General features: G+C 33.0%; 3 protein-coding genes across 5 annotated transcripts; 1 reads left to right on the top strand and 2 right to left on the bottom strand.

Moving 5' to 3' along the window:
- Positions 1-451: 451 nt before the first annotated feature.
- On the top strand, positions 452-4,823 carry LOC114191541. Of its 3 annotated transcripts, none has more exons than XM_028080767.1 (5): positions 452-703; positions 926-1,173; positions 1,548-1,770; positions 1,915-2,069; positions 4,337-4,823. In XM_028080767.1, exons 1-4 carry the CDS (start codon positions 548-550, stop codon positions 2,035-2,037), a joined length of 750 nt encoding a protein of 249 aa, XP_027936568.1. In that variant the 5' UTR covers positions 452-547; the 3' UTR covers positions 2,038-2,069; positions 4,337-4,823. The 3 variants fall into 3 exon arrangements, with proteins under 3 accessions (XP_027936568.1, XP_027936567.1, XP_027936566.1); XM_028080766.1 differs by having other exon boundaries at positions 3,847-4,823; XM_028080765.1 differs by lacking the exon at positions 4,337-4,823 and having other exon boundaries at positions 1,915-2,416.
- LOC114191540 (peroxidase 66-like) lies at positions 2,865-4,537 on the bottom strand. Its single transcript, XM_028080764.1, has 3 exons — positions 4,225-4,537; positions 3,920-4,108; positions 2,865-3,567 (listed from the first exon to the last, which is right to left on the bottom strand). The coding sequence occupies exons 1-3, from the start codon at positions 4,492-4,494 to the stop codon at positions 3,004-3,006; spliced, it is 1,023 nt and encodes a 340-aa protein (XP_027936565.1). The 5' UTR covers positions 4,495-4,537; the 3' UTR covers positions 2,865-3,003.
- Positions 4,824-8,037: 3,214 nt separating the features above from the next.
- Positions 8,038-9,543, bottom strand: LOC114190262 (transcription factor TCP19). The gene is made up of 3 exons (XM_028079075.1): positions 9,508-9,543; positions 9,305-9,380; positions 8,038-9,183 (listed from the first exon to the last, which is right to left on the bottom strand). The coding sequence occupies exon 3, from the start codon at positions 9,180-9,182 to the stop codon at positions 8,202-8,204; it is 981 nt and encodes a 326-aa protein (XP_027934876.1). The 5' UTR covers position 9,183; positions 9,305-9,380; positions 9,508-9,543; the 3' UTR covers positions 8,038-8,201.
- Between the last annotated feature and the right edge of the window lie 1,721 nt (positions 9,544-11,264).

The following is an 11,264-nucleotide window of genomic DNA, read 5'->3' as shown; positions in this document are numbered from 1 at the left end:
TTAAATTTTATCAACTATCTTTAACTAATATTTGCAAATTTAATCATTGTTTTGGTTCTCATGAAATTTTATTTAGTATTATAATCTAAAATGTAAACAATTATAATTTATTTTTAAGTATTTGATATCGAAGAAACAATCATCCTTCTACTATTGAATATTTATTAATATTATGTTTACTTTATCATAATTTTGTATTATTTTATAAAGATTAATTAAAATTAATATTGAAGTAGTAAGAAAATGAATATGAGTATGAGTATAAGATTATACCGTTATCGGATGAAGATGAGGATGAGACAAAAGTTTGATACCCCTTAATTTGAGTATAAAAATAAATTTTTTCTAATAAAAAGATAGACATAAGATAACGAAACCGGTGTCTGTCCCACCCGTTGCTATTCGTAATGATGCGGAAACAATCGTCCTGTTTATATGATAGTTTGGGGAAAAGAATTAGGGGTTGTGGAGAGAAAAACTATGTGCTTAACAGAAATTGGGCCCAACACGCAAACATAAATTGAACAAATAGAGAACGTTGGCGGCGATGTCCGAGAGGCCGACAACATCGCCACCAACGAGGAAGAGAAAAATGGGAGACGTAGAGGATACCACTCCCAAGAAACCTGCGGCAAAATGGCCTCTCATCAAACCCAAAAAGAATCTTCAGATTACCCAACTCCGAGATTTCGATCTCTTCACGGTTACAATTCTATCTTTTTTCTCTGTTCAATTCCTTCTTTTTTGGGGTCTAACTTGATCCGGGACGTTGATTGCTTCCCCGTACATTGATATTCTTTATGTTTGCTTCAAATTCAGTTGAAATTTTAATCTTTCAAAGAAAATTTAATAGTTCAACAGTGCCTGCTAAAAGTATCCACGTGCTTATTGTTTTCTAAATAATTTTTATTTTATTTGGGTTTAGGTCCAGAATTTTTTCTCCTCTGCTGAATCGAAGGCATTCGTTAAAAATGCTGAGTCAATTGGTTTTGCTCATCAAGGGAGTCTAGGTCCTACTTATGGTGAAGCTTACAGAGATAATGATCGAATCTCGGTGGATGATCCTGTCCTTGCAGATACTATTTGGGAGTCTGGACTTAGCAAAATGTTCTCTGATATAAAAATTCGCGGAAAGGTTGCTGTAGGCCTGAATCCAAATATTAGATTCTATAGGTTTGTTTATTTTCTGTGACAAAAGTTTCTGGTGGATTAGTTATTAAAATTGTTCAGTTGCTAAAGTTCTTCTTGGGCCATTGTATTTTCAGTTAGGATTACGTTTATTTGAACACCCAAAAATAAGAGTAAAGATTGATACTACATTTGACACCATGCTCAATTATCTCTATCCTGCAATTACTTTTTATCTTTAGCATCGTATACACACCTTAAAAACACCTCCCAAAAGCCACATTGGTGTTCGAACGTTTTCCTTTCATTTTTGCTGTCCTAGAATTGGACCACAGGTCTCTTTAAGTTTGGTTACGAGAAAAATGTTGATAATTTAAATGCATCACCTTCACCAATGATCTTGGACTTCTGCACTTCAGGTACAAGACTGGTCAGCGGTTTGGACGGCACATTGACGAAAGTGTTAATCTTGGAGATGGAAAACGCACTTATTATACTCTTCTAGTGTATTTGAGCGGTGGACCTAGTGAACTTAAATCAAAGCCCAAAATTGATTCCAGCAATTCCTCAGTTTCATCTGTTGATCCTTTAGTTGGAGGAGAAACAGTATTTTATGGTCCAAGAAATAAGATTGTGGCTGAGGTAAATTATTGATTTTCTTTTAGTGAAATATGGATTGGTAGGCAATATTTTCTTTACTTCAAGTGAGTTTGAATCTATGTTTCATGCAAATTTTGGAATATGACTATATACTTTGGGTGATATAATACAAAATTAATTTCCCAGGTGGCTCCTACTGAAGGGACAGCACTTCTTCACCTTCACGGAGATAAATGTTTGTTGCATGAAGCCAGAAATGTTACCAAGGGTATCAAGTATGTGTTTCGTTCAGATGTAGTATTTGCTTGAAGAATGGTTCATGACTAGTACCACATAATCTGGTATATTCATCTCCTGAGGGCTTTTTTTGGTTAACCTATTGCTCAAGATATTGTTGTGTTATCTTGATTTTCAGTGTCGGTAATATGTTTAGTATGGAAGTGTATGCAGTAGATAATTTACCTTTGAGTGTGAACAGATTAGGGAAGTTATTTTGAAAAACTCGTATAGTAGTGAAAATCAGGTTAATTAAACCAATTATGGAGCTACCCACTCAGAACATTAAGGGCAGCCTGGTACTGTAATATAAAGCTTGAGTATGAATAATTTTTTTGGATACTTGAAGTTGAATTTCGGGGAGAAGTATTATCTTCTATGTCCATTGAAGAATTATGCCGATATTTCTTAATTTCTGTATACCTATTTGCAGTATAATGTCTGTGGGATTTGTTGATTGATCCATCAAAACACGGTTTCTTTAATGGGCATAGATGAAAAGTTCGTTGACTTTCCTATGAGATGTTTAGGTGAAATTTGAAAAACTCATTATCTATTTGCCTTGTGTTCTCTTTAGTATAGCACGCTTTTATGTTATTTACATATTATCATGAACAGCACATTTTTCCAATGAAAATCCTTTACAAATTTAAATCATTGCATATATTTTATAATTAGACTCTTTTAGTGTAGGACATCAGCAAACTTAGCCCAAGTAGTATTTCTCACAGTGTTAATTGCTGTTTGAAATTCACATATTGTGTGCTTGTTGCATATCCTTCTAGTTTCGGGGTTAAAAGTCTGGGCATTGTTGGTCTTAAGTTATCATAGAATGAAAGAGACTTTGTATACTCTGTGCATTGTTTGTCTTAAGCACAAACGATTTTATTTCAACATTCGTAACAGTATCTTTGTGATGAGACTGTAAACTGTAATTAACTAAAGCGGTGGCAAAGAAAACAAGAATCAGGGCAAATTGGTCTCTGTTCACTGTCTCTCTCAGTTTGCCATCCTGCAATTAACTCTTACTTCTCCATTTCTAGAGCCTCTTAGATTTCCAAGTTTCAACATTGAAGCTGTGAACTCTTTGAAAAACAAGCCCTGATCTTTCGCAAATGCTTCAACAAACCATTTAGTCCTGTGATCACCAACAAGTGATTGATCCGAAAAAAACACACCTTTTCCAGCCAAAAGTTGTTTGTAATAGTCATTGTCAAACACTGATGCTGTTGAGTCCAGGAACTGTCCTGCATTATGGTTGTGGTTTGGTTTTGGACACTTCTTCCTTAGGTCTAAAGCAAACTCAGCGTTCATACTTGGATCTGTGTCGTGTAATGAACTAAAATTACGAAGACGTGCCTCAAAGGAAGAACAATGTGAAAAGCCTAAAGTGTGACCTCCCGATAAAGTTGCCAAGTCTTTGACTGTCAAACCTCTCTTGGCAAAACTCTGAATTAGTTGGCTGACATTGAAGGTTGGAGCAGGTAAGTTGATAGTATCAGATGCCTTTGATACTCTTCCATCTTTCCTTCCTTTTAGTACATTCCAATACGGGCCTCCTGACTGTTATAGTAAATAAGAAATGTTGACATTGTAATAAATAACTTCCTTTTACTTACCTTATGATATACTCATGCTTCATGGTGGGGATCATTATGGAATGTAGAGACCAATAATAATATCCAACATACTAAATATCCTGAATAATAATATATGCTATTCAAGATTCTCAGTAATAAGTGATCACAGTGTGAATAAACATTTTAATTATTTATGTAGAATGTATTTGGGCATTATCTAAATCTATTATGTGATTTGTATTCTCTTAATGGAATATTTTAGATCATAAAATGTGTCTACTAAAGGGTACCAAGAATTTAGCAAGTTTAAAGTAGTTTGGAGACTTGGATATTACCATGGCTACCACATCTCTTGCTGAAATTGCAATTATATCAGCACAAGAAACAGTGCGCGGGCAAGCCGATTCAATCTTTGCTTTGGCTTCATCAATCACATAGAACGACCGAACTGATATGTTAGGAGGGCCATCTTTCTCTGCTTGGTTGTTGGCTGTTGAGTCCATCAATATTGATGCATCACACCCCTGTCATTGAACATCAATCAAAACACGCATTTGTACACATTAGTTACTTTTGATCATTCATCAGTGTGAATACTCTGTGCACCTGCGTGTGTTTTGTCTTGGGTGAAAGATCATACCCTTATGAAACAATCATGGAAGAACATTCTCAAGACACGAGCTGGAACTTTTGGATCATGCTTGGAAGCTTTGAGAACAGTCTCTGAAATTAATTTTTCCAATTGTGGGCAGGTTTGGTCGTAGTAATGAGCATGAAGTTCAGCTTTGGATACTGAAAATGTTGTCAAAAGGAGGAAAATGATTGGAAAAATGTTTTCTGCTGGCAGAAGGGCCATATGATAGATCAGAATTTTTGTATTTTGAAAATGAGGCTTGGATGAGAACCTCATGAAAGATGCATTGCGATATTTATACCATAGTAGTGTACGATTTAGCAAAAACATGCTTAAGTGTGATTAACTGTACTTCAAAAGTTAGAATATTAGCCTAGAAGTACAGATTTTGACCTGTCTTCTGTTATGCTTTATCAAAAAACCTACGCAGATCTTCTGTTGCTAACAGAAGTACAAACAGAAGGTTTCTATCGTGTACTTAATTGTTTAGCTTTGAGTAAGGCCTTAAGGTTGTTTCTTAGGTTTCATTGCTTGTAATTAAGATAATATTTTCGTCCAACATCCTGGTTAGGTTACATGTTACTTCATAAGTTGTTCTGTTGGTATATGACTCTCAGATGAGTTTAGTAATGTTGTAAAGTTTACGAGAGAAGTGCGTAATTCTGCAGCCACAAATTGCCCGCATTGTGCGGAAGTTTCATTTTTATGTTATAAAAATCAGATTGGTTATGAAACCAGCCAGTGAACTAGCAAATAACCAGTACAGGTAGATTTTTATGTAATTATTAAGCTTGCAAGCTGATGAGACAGGTTAAAGTTAAACAATCAATCCAGATTGGTGATTTGCGTCTCAATGGTTTTCATAAAATATTTGATACTGTAAAAACCTCATACTAGACTTTGATATCTATTGAATTTAATGTTTAAAGTAACAGCAACTGCACTCAGCACAAGTACTACTGGTTTGACCGTTCAGTCATTGGTTGAACCAGTGATTTAATGACCCAATAAAGTTGATAGTAACGCTGAAGATCGCAGCATGAGTTATGATAAAATAAGTCATTTTGAAGTTAGTAATTTTAAGAAAATCATTTAAGAAACGGATAGAATTTTGCATATTAAAAGAACGAACTGATTATTTTTAAAATGAACAAATTAAACAAACTCTTAAAAATAACGAAATTTTAATCGAAAAGGGCACTTATTTCCAAGAGGGAAAAAAAACTTAAACTGTTAGGTCAAATATGTTCAAACAAAACATGTTATATCATTATACAATAAAAAAAATTTGTTTTATAAAGAAAATATTGAATAAAAATCCAAATTGATTTAAATATTTTTGGAAACTTAAACCTGCTAACTTTTTTTCTTTGTATGAGATGTTTGGAAAATAAATGTTGTCTTAAAAATTAGAATTATTTTCACCATATGCAAATATTTAGGTAAATAACAATTGATATTCCTGAAAGATGCGTTAATTACACGTCTTGTATTTTAGAATATTACATTTTTCTTTTAAGAGATTTAATGTGTTGAACTATCTTTAACATTTTTCTTAAATATACATTGTCTTTAATATATTGGAATTTGTTTTTAAGTTATGTAAAGAATGTTACTTGAAACCGTATTCTGTGAGCGTTTGCCACGTTACATTGCGTGTAGATAACACAAGTAATATCGAAGAATAAAGGTAAATGAAACTCCACTATTTGACAATTTTTTTCTTTTAATACTTAATTTGATCATTTTAAAAGTTTTAATATGACGCCAGTTGAAATGAAGATATACTTGTGAGAGCCAAATTTTCAATTGAATAAATTCAACCAAACAAATGTCAAGTGTAATTAAATTGAACTTTAAGAAACTGTTTGGAAGAAAGAAACGTAATCTTTGTTAAACATAAATACACTTATATAAAACGGATCTTAACAAAATATTTTAAGGATGTAAAGAATAATCTGTAAAAGTTTTGAAAAGGTCAAATATATGACATATATTAAAATTAAAATAAATTATTTTTACATATATATATATATATATATATATATATATATTAATTTATGTGTATTAAAAAAAACTAGGATCAAAGTCCTCCCAGGGAGAAAAAGTTCAGACACTGTATACAGCAGCACCTAATTCTGGTAAGATATATAAATTATATTTAGTATGTAAACTTTATGTCAGCATGATGGTGAATATGTTAAGAAATAATATAATATCTAATATTGGAATTTATATCAATTATTTAAGCAGTACATTAAATTTAATTCAATATTTTTTTAATGACGTAACTTGAGTGTTATAGCTAAAAAAATAGATTTAATTTTTTAAAACAACCGAAACAATTACTTAGTCAATTGTTTTAAAACGTCGAAACAATTTTATTTAATCTCTTTTTTTTTTCTCTCCAAAGCACTTTCATAAAAGACATTTTGTTGCCAAATGGTCCTTCTATTTTATCTATTTAATCTTTTTGGGCTCAACATTTTGGCTTTATCCCTATAAATAGAGACAAAGTGGAAGACCTGTGGCAGTGGAGAAGATAAAATGTAAAACTGGTGATATTTAGCAGAGTCAAAAGGAAATTTTATAATATTTAAAGTGAGTGAAAAGGGATAAAAACTAAAAAATAGCAATTTAACAATGCAAAATTACATATAGTCAACTAAAATTTATCAAAATTTTCATTCGGCACCAGGTTGCTATGCTTACCTTTGTGGTAGTGGTGCGTATCTGACATGTAAAAAGATGGTGTATCTATCATATTGTGTTTGTTATAATATATCTAATGTTTTTTTTTTTAAATAGAGTTATGTATATAAATAAAAAAATATCATTTTAATATGAAATTTATTAATATAAACTAGTTTCAAATTAAAATTCTATTCAATTTTAAATAACTTATTATAACTGTAGAATATATATTAAATTGATATGTTCACCAACAATTATTTCTATCATACATCATGTTTAAAGATGTTTTGATATTTATTCTATAGGATAATCTAACTTGTGTTTGGCGTGTTATAGTTGTCGATGTCTATTTAGTTGACTAACTCTTTCAAAATTGACTTTAAGAACTAAAAAACAGCTCACACATGAGATTGAGAATAGTAAACTAACTAAACTTATATCACATTTATCAGTCTATCTTATTTACGTTCTTATAACTTTATATTTGTTCAATTTAATTATAAATTGAATTTATGTAAAATATTTATAACAACTCATGGCTAAACTGAATAAATCTTAAGTAAAAGAAAATCTCTTATACCTATGTGTATGTGAATTAAAAAATACAGATATGAAATAGTTTCTTTTGGAACTGAGGATAAAAAACAATGATTATTAAAACAAAAAGTTGTTTGTGTGTAAATGTAATAGTTTGTGTCTTCGTTTGCATTACCCAAGCGATGATAGTAGAAAAGGCCGCATTGGTTGAGTGAACACGAGTCCACGTGTGGACCAGCCACGTATAGTCCTCACAACAGACACGTGTAGAGAGGGCCAGCTGGTTCCAACAAGGAGTGGACCCCACAAAATCATAGGGACACGTGCCTAAACCCAGGAATCACATGCCCAAATATCGTGGCCCAACTTCAACCACTCAGCACGCTCCACGGACACCCTCTATTTCCCCACCAACTTTTTAGCAATGGACCCCACCCCATAACACGTGCATAAACTCACGTGACGTGACAAAACACCAATCAGACTTACCTTCATCCATCCCATTCCCTCCCTCCCACGTGCCATCGCACGGGTGAGACAACGCCCTACCCTACCTCCATTGCTTCACATTCCCGATAACACACACCGTTTAAAAAATAAATAAAAATAAAACAAAAAGAACAGCCTTATAAGGTTTTCATTAAAAATAATTAAATCCTAACCATTATCTAAAATCAACAAAACTCAAATTGAAAAAGTAATGGTCTAAAACTAAAAACACTATCTAATTGTTTTGTTTTTGTTCTTGACATTCAAGGCTTTGATGAAGGTGGCGCTTGACCCAAAAATTGAAGCTCTTTCTTGTCATAAATTTCCAAAGAGAAATCCCTGAGTATTTGAGTGGTTGTGGCGGCGGATGAGGAGGATGCGGCGGCGCTGGTAGTAACACTCACTGAGCTCATAGTAGAACCCACAGTGGACGAAGAGTTCACAGAATCCGAGGCACCATTTGAGGAGGGCTTATCCTGTTCGTGCATCTGGAAGGCAGAAACAAACCCCGAAATGGGCCGGGCCTGCACGTTAAAAAATGGGGCCGCCGTTGCGGGAATGGCCCAATACTGAGGCGGGTTTGAAGCGTTTGGGAACATGAAGAAAGGCCCTGAACCGTTACCGTTCCAGAGTGGAACTACTCCTCCACCACCGCCACTGGCAACACCGCCATATGCCGTTTGCGCGATTGGTGCGAGCCCTGAAGACACCGAAACGTGGTTTTCGTTCACGTCGATGAATTCGCTGTTCGACGCTCTCCTCCTTCGTTTCTTCGGGGTGTCTTCCCCGTCGGGCCTCGCGGCCGAGGATGTCGGGATCTTCAGAGTACCACCGACAGACACCGCAATCGCCGGAACAGTGCCGGTGCCGGTGGCCTCGATGATAGCGGGCTCGGCGTGCTCCAGAAGCCACCGGATTGTTTCTCCGTCGGACTTGTGCCCCAGCTCCCGCGTCAGCTGGAATATCCTGGCGGCGCATGTAGCCGGCATCCGGATTCTGCGGCCGCGCCCTTCCACCTTCGTGTGTCGGTCCTTAGAGGGCCGCTTTGCCACCGTCAGAGGCATCGGAATAACATTCATGGGAAGGGCCACGTCAACGCCTTGCTCCGCGTCCACGGCCTCTTCTTTCATTTGAAGCGCCTGCGGTGAAGACGGAGAGGGTGACGACGACTCCGGCTGGTCCACCATTGGCGGTAACAGCTTCTCCGAAGTGTCATCCCCGTCATGCGTGGGATTTGATTCCATCCTGAAGAAATTCCAAACTTTTAAAAACACCCAAAAAAATATGACTGAAACCCAGAAGAGACACAAGGAAAAATACTTTCAATTTCAGAATTTCAGAATCCATTGGTGAAATAGAAAATTACAGTTTTTTGCAGCGGGAAGAACAGGGAAAGAGCAAGAGAGTTTAGGAAAGTTGACCGTGTTTGAAGCTTTCTAGCCCTGCAAAGATTAGAGACTAATTCAGAATTGAAAGATGGATTTTGATAATTAAAAATTATGAATGAAAAATGGAATAAAATGAATAAAATTGGGACAGAGACAACATAGAAGACAGAGAGGAACAAACCCTAACAAAGGTGAGAGCCCCACTTATCCGGATGGAAGAGGGACCCTCGGACCCAGTGTGCTGTATTTATTTACACAGTGAAATTGAATCAATGGTCAGATACACTCTTCCCTATAAGTAACACATTGGGATGATGCCACGTGGAGTGTCTAAGTTCTACTGTGACTTTACTGTTCCAGTCCAGTTCTGTGCCTAATTCAAGACAATTTGCAAATTTCAATGATACAGAAAAAAAAATCAAAAGTTTCCTTCTTTTTGGCTGAGTAATGGGAAAGTTACTGATTTTTTTTTTTTTCAAAATAACAATTAATGATTATTTAAAAATTAGATGACAATATTAATGTGTTTAGTTACTATCAATCTTTTCACAATAATGTAAACATTCATTTTAAAATATTTTTTTGGCATAGTTTAATTTGTATAATATTTAATTATTAATTATACCCTAAAGTTATAAATGTCTTAAATTAAGAGTATTAATTTTATTATGTTAATTAACTAATGACTACCTTGATCTAATTCAAACTTATGTGAATTTTATTTATGATTAAATTAAAGTTAATTTAGTCTAAATTAATAATCTATACAGGGATTGAATGATAAATTTTCTAGGAATGATTTGAGATTCAATTTTATATTTATTTAGGCATAAAACTGTATTGTATACTTTTTTTGTATGTTGAATTAGTTTGATGACTTCAATTATTTACTTAATAAAGTCTTAATTTGTGTAAAGATTACATTATTTTTCAACAAAGTTGATGTTAAAAATTATAACTTTTAACAAAAAATTAAATATTTTTAAAATTCTAATCTAAATTTATCTAAACTAAACAAAACCCAACCCTATATTTTTTTTAATGGGTTAACGCATAAACTTATCAAAACCTAACTAATTAAATTCGTGAATATCATTCAAGCATAATTGTGAATTTCAATGTAATCAGAAGTCAACTAATTTTATAAACAAATTATATGATAATGTAAAATAATTATATTACTGTATATTTTATTAAAATTCGACTGCTTTCTGTCATTTACTAAGACAATACACATTTTGTAAATACAAAAAATAACTATTTTTGTATTATTTAATAATAATTTTATGTAAACTATATTCACTTTAATTATTGTTTCACGTTTGATTACTTACTGTAATTTATACTTTGGACCATAAAGATTTTTTTTTTGGAAAAAAATTAAGAGACTGTTCAAATTAAATTAATCGATTCCTTTAATCTATCTGAAATAATTTTTTTCTTCTTGTAAATAATAACGAGTTTAATATAAAATATGTAAGAAAAAGCTTAAATATATTTTATTTAGTTTATACTATAAAATATTTTTAACATAATCACATATATTAAAGAAAGTAATCAATCTTTTTTATTTTGTTAAATTTTTAAAACAATATTAATTTATCAGACTTGTCTTCATTCTTAATAATCTTGTAATCTCTTTTAACTAAAATAAATAATTTCATAATAATAAATATAGAATCGAATAATACATTACATATTGTTTGAACTCATTTTAATGTTGTTAGGTAATATTCATGCACATGAGTATAAATATTATTAATATTTAATTGTTTAAATAGGAAAGTAAAATGTTATTCAGATCAAATTATAGTTAACAATATTAGAGTTTTTTTCTGCAACTCACTTTCTCTTTACTACAACCCTCCCTCCCCTCGTCATTGCAAAGTCTACCCAAACTATAAATTATAGCAAACTAAATCATGCTACAAAATGTTA

Source organism: Vigna unguiculata, chromosome 7, assembly GCF_004118075.2.
Source record: "Vigna unguiculata cultivar IT97K-499-35 chromosome 7, ASM411807v1, whole genome shotgun sequence".
In the NCBI taxonomy this organism is placed as follows: Eukaryota; Viridiplantae; Streptophyta; class Magnoliopsida; order Fabales; family Fabaceae; genus Vigna; species Vigna unguiculata.
The sequence above is the reverse complement of the archived record's forward strand: the minus strand, read 5'-3'. Positions and strand labels throughout refer to the sequence as shown.

Bases quoted from the DNA above. Each gene is read 5' to 3' on its own strand.
- LOC114191541 (XM_028080767.1), top strand. From the start codon at position 548: ATGTCCGAGAGGCCGACAACATCGCCACCAACGAGGAAGAGAAAAATG. The intron at 1,174-1,547 runs GTTTGTTTATTT...TCTGCACTTCAG, and splicing joins CCAAATATTAGATTCTATAG to GTACAAGACTGGTCAGCGGT. The intron at 1,771-1,914 runs GTAAATTATTGA...TTAATTTCCCAG, and splicing joins GAAATAAGATTGTGGCTGAG to GTGGCTCCTACTGAAGGGAC.
- LOC114190262 (XM_028079075.1), bottom strand. From the start codon at position 9,182: ATGGAATCAAATCCCACGCATGACGGGGATGACACTTCGGAGAAGCTG.
- LOC114191540 (XM_028080764.1), bottom strand. From the start codon at position 4,494: ATGAGGTTCTCATCCAAGCCTCATTTTCAAAATACAAAAATTCTGATC. The intron at 4,109-4,224 runs GTATGATCTTTC...GTTCAATGACAG, and splicing joins TCCATGATTGTTTCATAAGG to GGGTGTGATGCATCAATATT. The intron at 3,568-3,919 runs GTAATATCCAAG...TTACTATAACAG, and splicing joins CAAGAGATGTGGTAGCCATG to TCAGGAGGCCCGTATTGGAA.